The sequence below is a fragment of the Scyliorhinus torazame genome, chromosome 26, assembly GCF_047496885.1.
Source record: "Scyliorhinus torazame isolate Kashiwa2021f chromosome 26, sScyTor2.1, whole genome shotgun sequence".
NCBI classification, from domain to species: Eukaryota; Metazoa; Chordata; class Chondrichthyes; order Carcharhiniformes; family Scyliorhinidae; genus Scyliorhinus; species Scyliorhinus torazame.
The window spans coordinates 41,113,256-41,134,606 of NC_092732.1; the positions used below are offsets into that span (position 1 = coordinate 41,113,256).

The 21,351-nt window shown below is 60.8% G+C and overlaps 1 protein-coding gene across 1 annotated transcript in view; it reads left to right on the forward strand.

Moving 5' to 3' along the window:
- The window catches only part of fdps (farnesyl diphosphate synthase (farnesyl pyrophosphate synthetase, dimethylallyltranstransferase, geranyltranstransferase)), a 56,018-nt gene that overhangs the window by 25,575 nt on the left and 9,092 nt on the right, over nt 1-21,351 (forward strand). The window contains exons 2-6 of the mRNA XM_072490656.1: nt 10,065-10,187; nt 12,255-12,343; nt 13,920-13,992; nt 14,913-14,990; nt 15,111-15,245. Of these exons, the coding sequence (XP_072346757.1) occupies nt 10,065-10,187; nt 12,255-12,343; nt 13,920-13,992; nt 14,913-14,990; nt 15,111-15,245 (498 nt within the window). The remainder of the gene's footprint in view (nt 1-10,064; nt 10,188-12,254; nt 12,344-13,919; nt 13,993-14,912; nt 14,991-15,110; nt 15,246-21,351) is intronic.

Sequence of the window (21,351 nt, forward strand, 5' to 3'; positions counted from 1 at the left end):
TGATTCCCCCATACGGTGATGGGATGGGGGGGTCTGTGATTCCCCCACATGGTGATGGGACGGGGGTCTGTGATTCCACCACACGGTGATGGGACGGGGGGTCTGTGATTCCCCCACACGGTGATGGGACGGGGGTCTGTGATTCCCCCACACGGTGATGGGACGGGGGTCTGTGTCTGTGATTCCCCAACACGGTGATGGGACGGGGGTCTGTGTCTTTGATTCCCCCACACGGTGACGGGACGGGGGTCTGTGTCTGTGATTCCCCCACACGGTGATGGGACGGGGGTCTGTGTCTGTGATTCCCCCACACGGTGACGGGACGGGGGTCTGTGTCTGTGATTCCCCCACACGGTGATGGGACGGGGGTCTGTGTCTGTGATTCCCCCACACGGTGATGGGACGGGGGTCTGTGATTCCCCCACACGGTGATGGGACGGGGGTCTGTGTCTGTGATTCCCCAACACGGTGATGGGACGGGGGTCTGTGTCTGTGATTCCCCCACACGGTGATGGGACGGGGGTCTGTGTCTTTGATTCCCCCACACGGTGACGGGACGGGGGGTCTGTGTCTGTGATTCACCCCACACGGTGATGGGACGGGGGTCTGTGTCTTTGATTTCCCCCACACGGTGACGGGACGGGGAGTCTGTGTCTGTGATTCACCCCACACGGTGATGGGACGGGGGTCTGTGTCTGTGATTCCCCCAGACGGTGATGGGACGGGGGTCTGTGATTCCACCACACGGTGATGGGACGGGGGGGTCTGTGATTCCCCCACACGGTGACGGGACGGGGGCCTGTGATTCCCCCACACGGTGATGGAACGGGGGGGCCTGTGATTCCCCCACACGGTGATGGGACGGGGGGTCTGTGTCTGTGATTCCCCCACACGGTGATGGGACGGGGGTCTGTGATTCCCCCACACGGTGACGGGACGGGGGTCTGTGTCTGTGATTCCCCCACACGGTGATGGGACGGGGGGTCTGTGATTCCCCCACACGGTGATGGGACGGGGGGTCTGTGTCTGTGATTCCCCCACACGGTGACGGGACGGGGGTCTGTGTCTTTGATTCCCCCACACGGTGACTGGACGGGGGGTCTGTGTCTGTGATTCACCCCACACGGTGACGGGACGGGGGGTCTGTGTCTGTGATTCCCCCACACGGTTATGGGACGGGGTCTGTGATTCCCCCACACGGTGATGGGACAGGGGTCTGTGTCTGTGATTCCCCAACACGGTGATGGGACGGGGGTCTGTGTCTTTGATTCCCCCACACGGTGATAGGACGGGGGGTCTGTGTCTGTGATTCCCCCACACGGTGGTGGGACGGGGGTCTGTGATTCCCCCACACGGTGATGGGACGGGGGTCTGTGTCTTTGATTCCCCCACACGGTGACGGGACGGGGGGTCTGTGTCTGTGATTCACCCCACACGGTGATGGGACGGGGGTCTGTGATTCCCCCACACGGTGATGGGACGGGGGTCTGTGTCTTTGATTCCCCCACACGGTGACGGGACGGGGGTCTGTGTCTTTGATTCCCCTACACGGTGACGGGACGGGGGTCTGTGATTCCCCCACACGGTGATGGGACGGGGGTCTGTGTCTGTGATTCCCCCACACGGTGATGGGACGGGGGGTCTGTGATTCCCCCACACGGTGATGGGACGGGGGTCTGTGATTCCCCCACACGGTGATGGGACAGGGGTCTGTGTCTGTGATTCCCCAACACGGTGATGGGACGGGGGTCTGTGTCTTTGATTCCCCCACACGGTGATAGGACGGGGGGTCTGTGTCTGTGATTCCCCCACACGGTGATGGGACGGGGGTCTGTGATTCCCCCACACGGTGATGGGACGGGGGTCTGTGTCTTTGATTCCCCCACACGGTGACGGGACGGGGGGTCTGTGTCTGTGATTCACCCCACACGGTGACGGGACGGGGAGTCTGTGTCTGTGATTCACCCCACACGGTGATGGGACGGGGGTCTGTGATTCCCCCACACGGTGATTGGACGGGGGTCTGTGTCTGTGATTCCCCCAGACGGTGATGGGACGGGGGTCTGTGATTCCACCACACGGTGATGGGACGGGGGGGTCTGTGATTCCCCCACACGGTGATGGGACGGGGGTCTGTGATTCCCCCACACGGTGACGGGACGGGGGTCTGTGATTCCCCCACATGGTGACGGGACGGGGGTCTGTGATTCCCCCACACGGTGATGGGACGGGGGGGTCTGTGATTCCCCCACACGGTGATGGGATGGGGGGTCTGTGTCTGTGATTCCCCCACACGGTGATGGGACGGGGGTCTGTGATTCCCCCACACGGTGACGGGACGGGGGTCTGTGTCTGTGATTCCCCCACACGGTGATGGGACGGGGGGTCTGTGATTCCCCCACACGGTGATGGGACGGGGGGTCTGTGTCTGTGATTCCCCCACACGGTGACGGGACGGGGGTCTGTGTCTTTGATTCCCCCACACGGTGACGGGACGGGGGGTCTGTGTCTGTGATTCACCCCACACGGTGACGGGACGGGGGTCTGTGTCTTTGATTCCCCCACACGGTGACGGGACGGGGGGTCTGTGTCTGTGATTCACCCCACACGGTGATGGGACGGGGGTCTGTGTCTGTGATTCCCCCACACGGTTATGGGACGGGGTCTGTGATTCCCCCACACGGTGATGGGACGGGGGTCTGTGTCTGTGATTCCCCAACACGGTGATGGGACGGGGGTCTGTGTCTTTGATTCCCCCACACGGTGATAGGACGGGGGGTCTGTGTCTGTGATTCCCCCACACGGTGATGGGACGGGGGTCTGTGATTCCCCCACACGGTGATGGGACGGGGGTCTGTGATTCCCCCACACGGTGATGGGACGGGGGTCTGTGATTCCCCCACACGGTGATGGGACGGGGGTCTGTGATTCCCCCACACGGTGATGGGACGGGGGTCTGTGTCTTTGATTCCCCCACACGGTGACGTGACGGGGGGTCTGTGTCTGTGATTCACCCCACACGGTGATGGGACGGGGGTCTGTGTCTTTGATTTCCCCCACACGGTGACGGGACGGGGAGTCTGTGTCTGTGATTCACCCCACACGGTGATGGGACGGGGGTCTGTGTCTGTGATTCCCCCACACGGTGACGGGACGGGGGTCTGTGATTTCCCCACACGGTGATGGGACGGGGGTCTGTGTCTTTGATTCCCCCACACGGTGATGGGACGGGGGTCTGTGTCTGTGATTCCCCCACACGGTGATGGGACGGGGGTCTGTGATTCCCCCACACGGTGATGGGACGGGGGTCTGTGATTCCCCCACACGGTGACGGGACGGGGGTCTGTGTCTGTGATTCCCCCACACGGTGATGGGACGGGGGTCTGTGATTCCCCCACACGGTGATGGGACGGGGGTCTGTGATTCCCCCACACGGTGACGGGACGGGGGTCTGTGATTCCCCCACACGGTGATGGGACGGGGGGGTCTGTGATTCCCCCACACGGTGACGGGACGGGGGTCTGTGATTCCCCCACACGGTGACGGGACGGGGGTCTGTGTCTGTGATTCCCCCACACGGTGACGGGACGGGGGTCTGTGTCTGTGATTCCCCCACACGGTGATGGGACGGGGGTCTGTGATTCCCCCACACGGTGACGGGACGTGGGTCTGTGTCTGTGATTCCCCCACACGGTGACGGGACGGGGGTCTGTGTCTGTGATTCCCCCACATGGTGATGGGACGGGGGTCTGTGATTCCCCCACACGGGGATGGGATGGGGGTCTGTGTCTGTGATTCCCCCACATGGTGATGGGACGGGGTCTGTGTCTGTGATTCCCCCACACGGTGACGGGACGGGGGTCTGTGTCTGTGATTCCCCCACACGGTGATGGGACGGGGGTCTGTAATTCCCCCACACGCGGATGGGATGGGGGTCTGTGTCTGTGATTCCCCCACACGGTGATGGGACGGGGGTCTGTGATTCCCCCACACGGTGACGGGACGGGGGTCTGTGATTCCCCCACACGGTGATGGGGCGGGGTCTGTGATTCCCCCACACGGTGACGGGACGGGGGTCTGTGTCTGTGATTCCCCCACACGGTGACGGGACGGGGGGTCTGTGATTCCTCCACACGGTGACGGGACGGGGGGGTCTGTGTCTGTGATTCCCCCACACGGTGATGGGACGGGGGTCTGTGTCTGTGGTTCCCCCACATGGTGACGGGACGGGGGTCTGTGATTCCCCCACATGGTGATGGGACGAGGGGGTCTGTGTCTGTGATTCCCCCACACGGTGATGGGACGGGGGTCTGTGTCTGTGGTTCCCCCACATGGTGACGGGACGGGGGTCTGTGATTCCTCCACACGGTGATGGGACGGGGGGGTCTGTGTCTGTGGTTCCCCCACACGGTGATGGGACGGGGGTCTGTGATTCCCCCACATGGTGATGGGACGGGGTCTGTGTCTGTGATTCCCCCACACGGGGACGGGACGGGGGTCTGTGTCTGTGATTCCCCCACACGGTGACGGGACGGGGGTCTGTGTCTGTGATTCCCCCACACGGTGACGGGACGGGGGTCTGTGTCTGTGATTCCCCCACACGGTGACGGGACAGGGGTCTGTGATTCCCCCACACGGTGATGGGACGGGGGTCTGTGATTCCCCCACACGGTGATGGGACTGGGGTCTGTGATTCCCCCACACGGTGACGGGACAGGGGGTCTGTGATTCCCCCACACGGTGATGGGACGGGGGTCTGTGATTCCCCCACACGGTGACGGGACGGGGGTCTGTGTCTGTGATTCCCCCACACGGTGACGGGACGGGGGTCTGTGTCTGTGATTCCCCCACACGGTGATGGGACGGGGGTCTGTGATTCCCCCACATGGTAATGGGACGGGGGTCTGTGATTCCACCACACGGTGATGGGACGGGGGGTCTGTGATTCCCCCCCACGGTGATGGGACGGGGGTCTGTGATTCCCCCACACGGTGATGGGACGGGGGTCTGTGTCTGTGATTCCCCCAGACGGTGATGGGACGGGGGTCTGTGATTCCACCACACGGTGATGGGACGGGGGGGTCTGTGATTCCCCCACACGGTGATGGGACAGGGGGTCTGTGTCTGTGATTCCCCCACACGGTGACGGGACGGGGGTCTGTGATTCCCCCACACGATGATGGGACGGGGGGTCTGTGTCTGTGATTCCCCCACACGGTGATGGGACGGGGGTCTGTGATTCCACCACACGGTGATGGCACGGGGGTCTGTGATTCCACCACACGGTGATGGGACGGGGGGGTCTGTGATTCCCCCACATGGTGACGGGACGGGGGTCTGTGATTCCCCCACATGGTGACGGGACGGGGGTCTGTGATTCCCCCACACGGTGATGGGACAGGGGGTCTGTGTCTGTGATTCCCCCACACGGTGACGGGACGGGGGTCTGTGATTCCCCCACACGGTGACGGGACGGGGGTCTGTGTCTGTGATTCCCCCACACGGTGACGGGACGGGGGTCTGTGTCTGTGATTCCCCCACACGGTGACGGGACGGGGTCTGTGTCTGTGATTCCCCCACACGGGGACGGGACGGGGGTCTGTGTCTGTGATTCCCCCACATGGTGACGGGGGTCTGTGTCTGTGATTCCCCCACATGGTGACGGGGGTCTGTGTCTGTGGTTCCCCCACATGGTGATGGGACAGGGGTCTGTGATTCCCCCAATTGGTGACAGGACGGGGGGTCTGTGATTCCCCCTCACGGTGACGGGACGGGGGGTCTGTGATTCCCCCACACGGTGATGGGACGGGCGTCTGTGATTTCCCCCACACGTTGATGGGACGGGGGTCTGTGTCTGTGATTCCCCCACACGGTGATGGGACGGGGGTCTGTGTCTGTGATTCCCCCACACGGTGATGGGACGGGGGTCTGTGTCTGTGATTCCCCCACACGGTGATGGGACGTGGGTCTGTGTCTGTGATTCCCCCACACGGGGATGGGACGGGGGGTCTGTGATTCCCCCACACGGTGATGGGACGGGCGTCTGTGATTCCCCCACACGTTGATGGGACGGGGGTCTGTGTCTGTGATTCCCCCACACGGTGATGGGACGGGGGTCTGTGTCTGTGATTCCCCCACACGGGGATGGGACGGGGGTCTGTGATTCCCCCACACGGTGATGGGACGGGGTCTGTGATTCCCCCACACGGTGACGGGACAGGGTCTGTGATTCCCCCGCACGGTGACGGGACGGGGGTCTGTGTCTGTGATTCCCCCGCACGGTGACGGGACGGGGGTCTGTGTCTGTGATTCCCCCGCACGGTGACGGGACGGGGGTCTGTGTCTGTGATTCCCCCACACGGTGATGGGACGGGGGTCTGTGATTCCCCCACACGGTGATGGGACGGGGGTCTGTGATTCCCCCACACGGTGATGGGACGGGGTCTGTGATTCCCCCACACGGTGATGGGACGGGGGTCTGTGTCTGTGATTCCCCCACACGGTGATGGGACAGGGTCTGTGATTTCCCCGCACGGTGACGGGACGGGGGTCTGTGATTCCCCCACACCGTGACGGGACGGGGGTCTGTGTCTGTGATTCACCCCACACGGTGACGGGACGGGGGTCTGTGATTCCCCCACACGGTGATGGGACGGGGGTCTGTGATTCCCCCACACGGGGATGGGACGGGGGTCTGTGTCTGTGATTCCCCCACACGGTGACGGGACGGGGGTCTGTGATTCCCCCTCACGGTGATGGGACGGGAGTCTGTGATTCCCCCACACGGTGACGGGACGGGGGTCTGTGATTCCCCCACACGGTGATGGGACGGGGGGGTCTGTGATTCCCCCACACGGTGACGGAACAGGGGGTCTGTGTCTGTGATTCCCCCACACGGTGACGGGACGGGGGTCTGTGTCTGTGATTCCCCCACACGGTGACGGGACGGGGGTCTGTGTCTGTGATTCCCCCACACGGTGACGGGACAGGGGTCTGTGATTCCCCCACACGGTGATGGGACTGGGGTCTGTGATTCCCCCACACGGTGACGGGACGGGGGTCTGTGTCTGTGATTCCCCCACACGGTGACGGGACGGGGGTCTGTGTCTGTGATTCCCCCACACGGTGACGGGACGGGGGTCTGTGTCTGTGATTCCCCCACACGGTGACGGGACAGGGGGTCTGTGTCTGTGATTCCCCCACACGGTGACGGGACGGGGGTCTGTGTCTGTGATTCCCCCACACGGTGACGGGACGGGGGTCTGTGTCTGTGATTCCCCCACACGGTGACGGGACAGGGGTCTGTGATTCCCCCACACGGTGATGGGACTGGGGTCTGTGATTCCCCCACACGGTGACGGGACGGGGGTCTGTGTCTGTGATTCCCCCACACGGTGATGGGACTGGGGTCTGTGATTCCCCCACACGGTGACGGGACAGGGGGTCTGTGATTCCCCCACACGGTGATGGGACGGGGGTCTGTGATTCCCCCACACGGTGACGGGACGGGGGTCTGTGTCTGTGATTCCCCCACACGGTGACGTGACGGGGATCTGTGTCTGTGATTCCCCCACACGGTGATGGGACGGGGGTCTGTGATTCCCCCACATGGTAATGGGACGGGGGTCTGTGATTCCACCACACGGTGATGGGACGGGGGGTCTGTGATTCCCCCCCACGGTGATGGGACGGGGGTCTGTGATTCCCCCACACGGTGATGGGACGGGGGTCTGTGTCTGTGATTCCCCCAGACGGTGATGGGACGGGGGTCTGTGATTCCACCACACGGTGATGGGACGGGGGGGTCTGTGATTCCCCCACACGGTGATGGGACGGGGGGTCTGTGTCTGTGATTCCCCCACACGGTGACGGGACGGGGGTCTGTGATTCCACCACACGGAGATGGGACGGGGGTCTGTGATTCCCCCACACGGTGACGGGACGGGGGTCTGTGTCTGTGATTCCCCCACACGGTGATGGGACGGGGGGTCTGTGATTCCCCCACACGGTGATGGGACGGGGGGTCTGTGTCTGTGATTCCCCCACACGGTGATGGGACGGGGGTCTGTGATTCCACCACACGGTGATGGCACGGGGGTCTGTGATTCCACCACACGGTGATGGGACGGGGGGGTCTGTGATTCCCCCACATGGTGACGGGACGGGGGTCTGTGATTCCCCCACATGGTGACGGGACGGGGGTCTGTGATTCCCCCACACGGTGATGGGACAGGGGGTCTGTGTCTGTGATTCCCCCACACGGTGACGGGACGGGGGTCTGTGATTCCCCCACACGGTGACGGGACGGGGGTCTGTGTCTGTGATTCCCCCACACGGTGACGGGACGGGGGTCTGTGTCTGTGATTCCCCCACACGGTGACGGGACGGGGTCTGTGTCTGTGATTCCCCCACACGGGGACGGGACGGGGGTCTGTGTCTGTGATTCCCCCACATGGTGACGGGGGTCTGTGTCTGTGATTCCCCCACATGGTGACGGGGGTCTGTGTCTGTGGTTCCCCCACATGGTGATGGGACAGGGGTCTGTGATTCCCCCAATTGGTGACAGGACGGGGGGTCTGTGATTCCCCCACACGGTGATGGGACGGGGGGTCTGTGATTCCCCCACACGGTGATGGGACGGGCGTCTGTGATTTCCCCCACACGTTGATGGGACGGGGGTCTGTGTCTGTGATTCCCCCACACGGTGATGGGACGGGGGTCTGTGTCTGTGATTCCCCCACACGGTGATGGGACGTGGGTCTGTGTCTGTGATTCCCCCACACGGTGATGGGACGGGGGTCTGTGTCTGTGATTCCCCCACACGGTGATGGGACGTGGGTCTGTGTCTGTGATTCCCCCACACGGGGATGGGACGGGGGGTCTGTGATTCCCCCACACGGTGATGGGACGGGCGTCTGTGATTCCCCCACACGTTGATGGGACGGGGGTCTGTGTCTGTGATTCCCCCACACGGTGATGGGACGGGGGTCTGTGTCTGTGATTCCCCCACACGGGGATGGGACGGGGGTCTGTGATTCCCCCACACGGTGATGGGACGGGGTCTGTGATTCCCCCACACGGTGACGGGACAGGGTCTGTGATTCCCCCGCACGGTGACGGGACGGGGGTCTGTGTCTGTGATTCCCCCGCACGGTGACGGGACGGGGGTCTGTGTCTGTGATTCCCCCGCACGGTGACGGGACGGGGGTCTGTGTCTGTGATTCCCCCGCACGGTGACGGGACGGGGGTCTGTGTCTGTGATTCCCCCACACGGTGATGGGACGGGGGTCTGTGATTCCCCCACACGGTGATGGGACGGGGGTCTGTGATTCCCCCACACGGTGATGGGACGGGGGTCTGTGATTCCCCCACACGGTGATGGGACGGGGGTCTGTGTCTGTGATTCCCCCACACGGTGATGGGACAGGGTCTGTGATTTCCCCGCACGGTGACGGGACGGGGGTCTGTGTCTGTGATTCACCCCACACGGTGATGGGACGGGGGTCTGTGATTCCCCCACACGGTGACGGGACGGGGGTCTGTGTCTGTGATTCCCCCACACGGTGACGGGACGGGGGTCTGTGATTCCCCCACACGGGGATGGGACGGGGGTCTGTGATTCCCCCACACGGTGATGGGACGGGGGTCTGTGATTCCCCCACACGGTGATGGGACGGGGGTCTGTGATTCCCCCACACGGTGATGGGACGGGGGTCTGTGATTCCCCCACACGGTGATGGGACGGGGGTCTGTGATTCCCCCACACGGTGATGGGACGGGGGTCTGTGATTCCCCCACACGGGGATGGGACGGGGGTCTGTGATTCCCCCACACGGGGATGGGACGGGGGTCTGTGATTCCCCCACACGGGGATGGGACGGGGGTCTGTGATTCCCCCACACGGGGATGGGACGGGGGTCTGTGTCTGTGATTCCCCCACACGGGGATCTGTGAGGGGGTTAGGGCCGGGATGTTTAGCTGAAGTGCTGCAGATGAGCCTCTGTGTCCTGTGAATCGTGCTGTGTGTGGAGATCAGTGTTTAACTCTCTCGTTCCCTCTCTCAGGAAGGGGTGGGTCTAGATGCGATTAATGACTCCTATCTCCTGGAGTCCATGGTCTACCAGCTCCTTCGCAAGTACAGCAAAGGACAACCTTGTTATGTTAATCTGATGGAGCTGTTCCTGCAGGTACGGGGCTGCTCGCTGGCTGGGGAATGAGCCAGGACCAATATGTCTTGCGACCCAGTGATCACCTTGAGCAATACATGCCTGCAAATGCCTGTGGATGTTGGGGTGCTCGTGCTGTGTTTGTGTGTGTGTGGGCGTGCGTATTTGTATGTGTGTGTGGGCGTGTGTATTTGGATGTGTGTGTGGGCGTGTGTATTTGGATGTGTGTGTGGGCGTGTGTATTTGGATGTGTGTGTGGGCGTGTGTATTTGTATGTGTGTGTGGGCGTGTGTATTTGTATGTGTGTGTGGGCGTGTGTATTTGTATGTGTGTGTGGGCGTGCGTATTTGTATGTGTGTGTGGGTGTGCGTATTTGTGTGTGTGCGTGGCACGTGCGTATTTGTATGTGTGCGTGGCACGTGCGTATTTGTATGTGTGCGTGGCACGTGCGTATTTGTATGTGTGCGTGGCACGTGCGTATTTGTATGTGTGCGTGGCACGTGCGTATTTGTATGTGTGCGTGGCACGTGCGTATTTGTATGTGTGCGTGGCACGTGCGTATTTGTATGTGTGTGTGGCACGTGCGTATTTGTATGTGTGCGTGGCACGTGCGTATTTGTATGTGTGCGTGGCACGTGCGTATTTGTGTGTGCGTGGCACGTGCGTATTTGTATGTGTGCGTGGCACGTGCGTATTTGTGTGTGTGGGGGCTTGCATATTTGTGTGTGGGTACGTGCGTATTGTGTGTGGGTACGTGCGTATTGTGTGTGGGTACGTGCGTATTGTGTGTGGGCACGTGCGTATTGTGTGTGGGCACGTGCGTATTGTGTGTGTGGGGCACGTGCATATTGTGTGTGGGGCACGTGCATATTGTGTGTGGGGCGCGTGCATATTGTGTGTGGGGCGCGTGCATATTGTGTGTGGGGCACGTGCGTATTGTGTGTGTGGGGGGCGCATGCGTATTGTGTGTGGGCACGTGTGTATTGTGTGTGTGTGTGGCCGTGTGCGTATTGTGTGTGTGGGTGCCTGCGTATTTGTGTGTGTGTGGGGGTGAGTGCGTATTTGTGTGTGTGTGTGTGTGCGTGTGTATTTGTATGTGTGTGTGGGCGTGCGTATTTGTATGTGTGTGTGGGCATGCGTATTTGTATGTGTGTGTGGGCGTGCGTATTTGTATGTGTGTGTGCGTGCGTATTTGTATGTGTGTGTGGGTGTGCGTATTTGTGTGTGTGCGTGGCACGTGCGTATTTGTGTGTGTGTGGGGCTTGCATATTTGTGCGTGGCACGTGCGTATGTGTGTGTGTGGGGGCTTGCATATTTGTGTGTGGGTACGTGCGTATTGTGTGTGGGTACGTGCGTATTGTGTGTGTGTGTGGGGCACGTGCGTATTGTGTGTGTGGGGGGCGCATGAGTATTGTGTGTGGGCACGTGTGTATTGTGTGTGTGTGTGGCCGTGTGCGTATTGTGTGTGTGGGTGCCTGCGTATTTGTGTGTGTGTGGGGGTGAGTGCGTATTTGTGTGTGTGGACGATGGAGGCAGTGACGGATGGGGACGGGGAGTGACGGATGGGGACGGGGAGTGACGGATGGGGACGGGGAGTGACGGAGGGGGACGGGGAGTGACGGAGGGGGACGGGGAGTGACGGAGGGGGACGGGGAGTGACGGAGGGGGACGGGGAGTGACGGAGGGGGACGGGGAGTGACGGAGGGGGACGGGGAGTGACGGAGGGGGACGGGGAGTGACGGAGGGGGACGGGGAGTGACGGAGGGGGGCGGGGAGTGACGGAGGGGGGCGGGGAGTGACGGAGGGGGGCGGGGAGTGACGGAGGGGGGCGGGGAGTGACGGAGGGGGGCGGGGAGTGACGGAGGGGGGCGGGGAGTGACGGAGGGGGGCGGGGAGTGACGGAGGGGGACGGGGAGTGACGGAGGGGGACGGGGAGTGACGGAGGGGGACGGGGAGTGACGGAGGGGGACGGGGAGTGACGGGGAGTGACGGAGGGGGACGGGGAGGGACGGAGGGGGACGGGGGGGAGGGACGGAGGGGGAGGGACGGATGGGGAGTGACGGATTGTTTCTGCTTTCCCGATCCCAGACCTCCTACCAGACGGAGTTGGGCCAGGCACTGGACCTAATGACTGCGCAGCCCAGCAAGATCACACTGGATCGATTCACGGAACAGAGGTCAGTGCTCACCCAGCATTTTCCGTTAACCATCGTTTGAATGCATCTCCCAGCTTGCCGGGAGTCTCTCACTATCTGTCCCTCGATATCGGAGTGACCCCGGTGCTGTTAGATCTCCCACCGTCCACATCCCGGGATAAACCCCAGCAGACATTTCCCTGGCCAGGATCAGAACCTGTGTCCCAGGGAGAGTTGCAGTCCTACTGAGTAGAGAAGATGTGTGAAGAGATCAGATCAGTCCATAAGAGGGTCATTTAGGAGTCTGGTAACAGCGGGGAAGAAGCTGTTTTTGAGTCTGTTCGTGCGTGTTCTCAGACTTCTGTATCTCCTGCCCGATGGAAGAAGTCGGAAGAGTGAGTAAGCCGGGTGGGAGGGGTCTTTGATTATGCTGCCCGCTTTCATAAGAACATAAGAACTAGGAGCGGGAGTCGGCCATCTGGCCCCTCGAGCCTGCTCCACCATTCAATGAGATCATGGCTGATCTTTGTGGACTCAGCTCCACTTTCTGGCCCGAACACCAGAACCCTTAATCCCTTTCTCAGGTAAGGAGACCAAAACTGAACACAATACTCCAGGTGTGGCCTCACTGACACCTTCTACAATTGCAGCATAAGCTCCCTAGTCTTAAACTCCATCCCTCTAGCAATGAAGGACAAAATTCCATTTGCCTTCTTAATCACCTGTTGCACCTGTAAACCAACTTTTTGCGACTCATGCACTAGCACACCCAGGTCTCTCTGCACAGCAGCATGTTTTAATGTTCCCAAGGCAGCGGGAGGTGTAGACAGAGTCAATCATAGAATAGACCCATCGATCCTCTACAGTGCAAAAGGGGGCCCATTTGGCCCATCGAGCCTGTACTGACCCTTGGAAATAGTACTCCACTTCGACCCAAACCTTTTGGACACTTAAGGGGCAACTTAGCGTGGCCAATCCACCTACCCTGCACATCTTTGGACTGTGGGGGTGAGACCCACGCAGACACTGGGAGAATGTGCAAACTCCACACGGGCAGCGACCGGGGCCGGGATTGAACCTGGGTCCCTGGCGCCATGAGGCAGCAGTGCTAACCGCTGTGCCACCCGAGATAGGATGCTTTCTATGGTGCATCTGTAAAAGTTGGTAAGAGTCACTGTGGGCGTGCCGAATTTCCTTAGTTTCCTGAGGAAGTATAGGCGCTGTTGTGCTTTCTTGGTGGTAGCGTCGACGTGGGTGGACCAGGAGAGATTTTTGGTGATGTGCACCCCTAGGAATTTGAAGCTGTTAACTTCAGTATGTCCCATGTTTTCATATCCGGAACAATCTGGCTGGACTGTGCTCAGAACAGTGCTTTTCACCTTCCCGTACCAGCCTCCCCGAACAGGCGCCGGAATGTGGCGACTAGGGGCTTCTCACAGTCACTTCATTTGAAGCCTCCTTGTGACAATAAGCGGTTTTCATTTCATTTTTCATTACCTCCGCACACGTGACAAATAAACCTAATCTCCACCTCAGCTGAATGGACGACTGGGTGCGAGGGGGGGGGGGAGGCGAGTGATTCCTTTGGCGATGAATGGAGCCACTTTTTCTTCCTCAGGTACAAGGCGATTGTAAAGTACAAAACGGCGTTTTACAGCTTTTACCTCCCAGTCGCTGCTGCTATGTACATGGTGAGTGTCGAGTGCAGGGGTCGAGGCGCGGGTGGGGGTCGAGGCGGGGCGGGGGTTGAGGCGCGGGAAGGGAGCCCCCCCCCCCCATCTCCCCCCACCCCCCCATCTCCCCCCACTCTCCGAAACCCCTGTGCAGACAAGCCCAGATTGTCCAACTTTTCCACGTAAGACCACCTACCCACTCCAGATATCGATGTAGTAAAAACCTCCTCTGAACCGTCTTCAACGCATTTACATCCCCCCCCCCCCCCTTTAAATAAAGACAGCGAGATTGCTCCCTGTGTCTCGCTGTCTTCGAGATGCAGCCTCACCCGACGGCCGTCTCGTCCTGCCCTGTGCGGATTCTGGACGTTCCATTAGCTTCTTGCTGCACCTCGGAATTCTGCCGCCCAGATCCCTCTGCACCTCGGAATTCTGCCGCCCAGATCCCTCCGCACCTCGGAATTCTGCCGCCCAGATCCCTCCGCACCTCGGAATTCTGCCGCCCAGATCCCTCCGCACCTCGGAATTCTGCCGCCCAGATCCCTCCGCACCTCGGAATTCTGCCGCCCAGATCCCTCTGCACCTCGGAATTCTGCCGCCCAGATCCCTCTGCACCTCGGAATTCTGCCGCCCAGATCCCTCTGCAACTCGGAATTCTGCCGCCCAGATCCCCCTGGAACTCGGAATTCTGCCGCCCAGATCCCTCTGCACCTCGGAATTCTGCCGCCCAGATCCCTCAGCATCTCTGAATTCTGCCGCCCAGATCCCTCTGCACCTCGGAATTCTGCCGCCCAGATCCCTCCGCACCTCGGAATCCTGCCGCGTTCACGGTTTAAATTCTCCGCTCTCTTTGAATCTTCCGGCCCGCGTGAGCGACTTTCGGTTTTCCCAGGTCCCTCTCCACATTTACCAGGTGTGTGTGTGTAATCTTACCGCAGGCGGGGATTGACGGCGATGTTGAACACGTCTCGGCCAAGACCATCCTGCTGGAGATGGGAGAGTTCTTCCAGATCCAGGTGAGAGCCGTGTGCCTGCTGCAGTCTCCGAGCTGCTTGGATGGGTTTAATCTGCAGGGGCGTTTTGAGTTTGGCATTGCTGCCCTGACGATGGGTCTGAGCTGCCGGTGTCTGTTGCAGGATGACTATCTGGACTGCTACGGGGACCCGGAGGTGACTGGGAAGATTGGCACCGACATCCAGGACAACAAGTGCAGCTGGCTGGTGGTCCAGGCCCTGGGGAGGGTCAACACCGCTCAGAGGCAGCTTCTGGAGGTGAGGCGGGCACCGTGACCCTCTTACCGTCCCCACACCCGCTCCCTATCTCTGTATCCTCCTCCAGCCCCTACACCCCCTCCCTATCTCTGTAACCTCCTCCAGCCCCTACACCCCCTCCCTATCTCTGTAACCTCCTCCAGTCCCTACACCCCCTCCCTATCTCTGTAACCTCCTCCAGCCCCGACACCCCCTCCCTATGTCTGTAACCTCCTCCAGCCCCGACACCCCCTCCCTATCTCTGTAACCTCCTCCAGCCCCTACACCCCCTCCCTATCTCCGTAACCTCCTCCAGTCCGTACACCCCCTCCCTATCTCTGTAACCTCCTCCAGCCCCTACACCCCCTCCCTATCTCCGTAACCTCCTCCAGTCCCTAAACCCCCTCCCTATCTCTGTAACCTCCTCCAGTCCCTACACCCCCTCCCTATCTCTGTAACCTCCTCCAGCCCCTACACCCCCCTCCCTATCTCTGTAACCTCCTCCAGCCCCCTACACCCCCTCCCTATCTCTGTAACCTCCTCCAGCCCCCACACCCCCTCCTATCTCTGTAACCTCCTCCAGCCCTACACCCCCTCCCTATCTCTGTAACCTCCTCCAGCCACCACACCCCCTCCCTATCTCTGTACCCTCTTACCGTCCCCACCCCTCCTCCCTATCTCTGTAACCTCCTCCACCCCTACACCCCCTCCCTATCTCTGTAACCTCCTCCAGCCCCCACACCCCCTCCCTATCTCTGTAACCTCCTCCAGCCCCCCACACCCCCTCCCTATCTCTGTAACCTCCAGACCCAACACCCCCTCCCTATCTCTCCAACCTCCTCCAGCCCCTGCACACCCCTCCCTATCGCTGTAACCTCCTCCAGCCCCTCTACCCCCTCCCTATCTCTGTAACCTCCTCCAGACCCTCCACCCCCTCCCTATCGCTGTAACCTCCTCCAGCCCCTACACCCCCTCCCTATCACTGTAACCTCCTCCAGCCCCCTACGCCCCCTCCCTATCTCTGTAACCTCCCCCAGCCGCTACACCCCCTCCCTATCACTGTAACCTCCTCCAGCCCCTACACCCCCTCCCTATCTCTGTAACCTCCAGACCCAACACCCCCTCCCTATCTCTGTAACCTCCTCCAGCCCCCACACCCCGTCCCTATCTCTGTAACCTCCAGCCCCTACACCCCCTCCCTATCTCTGTAACCTCCTCCAGCCCCCACACCCCTTCCCTATCTCTGTAACCTCCAGACCCAACACCCCTTCCTTATCTCTGTAACCTCCTCCAGTCCCCTACACGTCCTCCCTTTCTCTGTATACTCCTCCAGCCACCTACGCCCCCTCCCTATCTGTAACCTCCTCCAGCCCCCTACGACCCCTCCCTATCGCTGTAACCTCCTCCAGCCCCTCCACCCCCTCCCTATCTCTGTAACCTCCTCCAGTCCCCTACACGTCCTCCCTTTCTCTGTATACTCCTCCAGCCACCTACGCCCCCTCCCTATCTGTAACCTCCTCCAGCCCCCTACGACCCCTCCCTATCGCTGTAACCTCCTCCAGCCCCTACACTCCCTCACTATCTCTGTAACCTCCTCCAGTCCCTACACCCCCTCCCTATCTCTGTAACCTCCTCCAGCCCCTACACTCCCTCACTGTCTCTGTAACCTCCTCCAGTCCCTACACCCCCTCCCTATCTCTGTAACCTCCTCCAGTCCCTACACCCCCTCCCTATCTCTGTAACCTCCTCCAGTCCCTACACCCCCTCCCTATCTCTGTAACCTCGTCCAGTCCCTACACCCCCTCCCTATCTCTGTAACCTCCTCCAGCCCTCTACACCTCTCCCTATCTCTGTAACCTTCTCCAGCCCCCACATCCCTCCCTATCGCTGTAACCTCCTCCAGACCCTCCACCCCCTCCCTATCGCTGTAACCTCCTCCAGCCCCTACACCCCCTCCCTATCACTGTAACCTCTTCCAGCCCCCTACGCCCCCTCCCTATCTCTGTAACCTCCTCCAGCCCCCACACCCCCTCCCTATCTCTGTAACCTCCAGTCCCTACACCCCCTCCCTATCTCTGTAACCTCCAGCCCCTACACCCCCTCCTTATCTCTGTAACCTCCTCCAGTCCCCTACACGTCCTCCCTATCTCTGTAACCTCCTCCAGCCCCGACACCCCCTCCCTATCTCTGTAACCTCCTCCAGCCACCTACGCCCCCTCCCTATCTGTAACCTCCTCGAGCCCCCTACGACCCCTCCCTATCGCTGTAACCTCCTCCAGCCCCTCCACCCCCTCCCTATCTCTGTAACCTCCTCCAGCCCCCTACACCCGCTCCCTATCTCTGTAACCTCCTCCAGCCCCCACACCCCCTCCCTATCACTGTAACCTCCTCCAGTCCCTATACCTCCTCCCTATCTCTGTAACCTTCTCCAGTCCCTACACCCCCTGTCTATCTCTGTAACCTCCTCCAGTCCCTACACCCCCTCCCTATCTCTGTAACCTCCTCCAGCCCCTACACCCCCTCCCTATCTCTGTAACCTCCTCCAGCCCCTACACCCCCTCCCTCTCTCTGTAACCTCCCCCAGCCCCCTACACCTCTCCCTATCTCTGTAACCTTCTCCAGCCCCTACACCCCCTCCCTATCTCTGACCCCCTCCAACCCCCTCCACCTCTCCCTATCTCTGTAACCTCCTCCAGTCCCTACACCCTCTCCCTATCTCTGTAACCTCCTCCAGCCCCCTACACCTCTCCCTATCTCTGTAACCTTCTCCAGCCCCCACACCCCCTCCCTATCTCTGTAACCTCCTCCAGCCCCTACACTCCCTCCCTATCTCTGTAACCTCCTCCAGTCCCTACACCTCTCCCTATCTCTGTAACCTCCTCCATCTCCCTACACCCCCTCCCTATCTCTGTAACCTCCTCCAGTCCCTACACCCCCTCCCTAACTCTGTAACCCCCTCCAGTCCCTACACCCCCTCCCTAACTCTGTAACCCCCTCCAGTCCCTACACCCCCTCCCTATCCCTGTAACCTCCTCCAGTCCCTACACCTCTCCCTATTCCTGTATCCTCCTCCAGCCCCTACACCCCCTCCCTATCCCTGTAACCTCCTCCAGTCCCTACACCTCTCCCTATCTCTGTAACCTCCTCCAGTCCCTACACCCCTTCCCTATCTCTGTAACCTCCTCCAGTCCCTACACCCCTTCCCTATCTCTGTAACCTCCTCCAGCACCTACACCCCCTCCCTATCTCTGTAACCTCCTCCAGCCCCCACACCCCCTCCCTATCTCTGTAACCTCCTCCAGCCCCCCACACCCCCTCCCTATCTCTGTAACCTCCTCCAGCCCCTACACCCCCTCCCTATCTCTGTAACCTCCTCCAGCCCCTACACCCCCTCCCTATCTCTGTAACCTCCTCCAGCCCCTACACCCCCTCCCTATCTCTGTAACCTCCTCCAGATCCTACACCCCCTCCCTATCTCTGTAACCTCATCCAGCCCCCACACCCCCTCCCTATTTCTGTAACCCCCTCCAGCCCCTACACCCCCTCCCTATCTCTGTAACCTCCTCCAGACACTACACCCCCTCCCTATCTCTGTAACCTCCTCCAGCCCCGACACCCCCTCCCTATCTCTGTAACCTCCTCCAGTCCCTACACCCCCTCCCTATCTCTGTAACGTCCAGACCCAACACCCCCTCCCTATCTCTCCAACCTCCTCCAGCCCCTCTACCCCCTCCCTATCTCTGTAACCTCCTCCAGCCCCCACATCCCTCCCTATCGCTGTAACCTCCAGCCCCCACACCCCTCCCTATCTCTGTAACCTCCAGACCCAACACCCCCTCCCTATCGCTGTAACCTCCTCCAGCCCCCACACCCCGTCCCTATCTCTGTAACCTCCTCCAGCCCCCACACCCCTTCCCTATCTCTGTAACCTCCAGTCCCAACACCCCCTCCTTATCTCTGTAGCCTCCTCCAGTCCCCTACACGTCCTCCCTATCTCTGTATACTCCTCCAGCCACCTACGCCCCCTCCCTATCTGTAACCTCCTCCAGCCCCCTACGACCCCTCCCTATCGCTGTAACCTCCTCCAGCCCCTCCACCCCCTCCCTATCTCTGTAACCTCCTCCAGCCCCTACACTCCCTCACTATCTCTGTAACCTCCTCCAGTCCCTACACTCCCTCACTGTCTCTGTAACCTCCTCCAGTCCCTACACCCCCTCCCTTTCTCTGTAACCTCCAGACCCAACACCCCCTCCCTATCTCTGTAACCTCCTCCAGACCATCCACCCCCTCCCTATCGCTGTAACCTCCTCCAGCCCCCTACGCTCCCTCCCTATCTCTGTAACCTCCTCCAGCCCCCACACCCCCTCCCTATCTCTGTAACCTCCAGTCCCTACACCCCCTCCCTATCTCTGTAACCTCCAGCCCCTACACCCCCTCCTTATCTCTGTAACCTCCTCCAGTCCCCTACACGTCCTCCCTATCTCTGTAACCTCCTCCAGCCCCTACACCCCCTCCCTATCTCTGTAACCTCCTCCAGCCACCTACGCCCCCTCCCTATCTGTAACCTCCTCGAGCCCCCTACGACCCCTCCCTATCGCTGTAACCTCCTCCAGCCCCTCCACCCCTCCCTATCTCTGTAACCTCCTCCAGCCCCTACACCCCCTCCCTATCTCTGTAACCTCCTCCAGCCCCCTACACCTCTCCCTATCTCTGTAACCTTCTCCAGCCCCCACACCCCCTCCCTATCTCTGTAACCTCCAGCCCCTACACCCCCTCCCTATCTCTGTAACCTCCTCCAGCCCTCTACACCTCTCCCTATCTCTGTAACCTTCTCCAGCCGCCACACCCCTCCCTATCTCTGTAACCTCCTCCAGACCCTCCACCCCCTCCCTATCGCTGTAACCTCCTCCAGCCCCCTACGCCCCCTCCCTATCTCTGTAACCTCCTCCAGCCCCCACACCCCCTCCCTATCTCTGTAACCTCCAGCCCCCTACGCCCCCTCCCTATCTCTGTAACCTCCAGTCCCCACACCCCCTCCCTATCTCTGTAACCTCCAGTACCTACACCCCCTCCTTATCTCTGTAACCTCCTCCAGTCCCCTACACGTCCTCCCTATCTCTGTAACCTCCTCCAGCCCCTACACCCCCTCCCTATCTCTGTAACCTCCTCCAGCCACCTACGCCCCCTCCCTATCTGTAACCTCCTCGAGCCCCCTACGACCCCTCCCTATCGCTGTAACCTCCTCCAGCCCCTCCACCCCCTCCCTATCTCTGTAACTTCCTCCAGCCCCTACACCCCCTCCCTATCTCTGTAACCTCCTCCAGCCACCTACGCCCCCTCCCGATCTGTAACCTCCTCGAGCCCCCTACGACCCCTCCCTATCGCTGTAACCTCCTCCAGTCCCTCCACCCCCTCCCTATCTCTGTAACCTCCTCCAGTCCCCTACACCCGCTCCCTATCTCTGTAACCTCCTCCAGCCCCCACACCCCCTCCCTATCTCTGTAACCTCCTCCAGTCCCTACACCTCCTCCCTATCTCTGTAACCTGCTCCAGCCCCTACACCCCCTCCCTATCTCTGTAACCTTCTCCAGTCCCTACACCCCCTCTCTATCTCTGTAACCTCCTCCAGTCCCTACACCCCTTCCCTATCTCTGTAACCTCCCCCAGCCCCCTACACCTCTCCCTATCTCTGTAACCTTCTCCAGCCCCTACACCCCCTCCCTATCTCTGACCACCTCTAGCCCCCTACACCTCTCCCTATCTCTGTAACCTCCTCCAGCCCCCTACACCTCTCCCTATCTCTGTAACCTTCTCCAGCCCCCACACCCCCTCCCTATCTCTGTAACCTCCTCCAGCCCCTACACCCCCTCCCTATCACTGTAACCTCCTACAGTCCCCACACCCCCTCCCTATCTCTGTAACCTCCAGACCCAACACCCCCTCCCTATCTCTCCAACCTCCTCCAGCCCCTGCACACCCTCCCTATCGCTGTAACCTCCTCCAGCCCCTCTACCCCCTCCCTATCTCTGTAACCTCCTCCAGCCCCCACATCCCTCCCTATCGCTGTAACCTCCAGCCCCCACTCCCCTCCCTATCTCTGTAACCTCCAGACCCAACACCCCCTCCC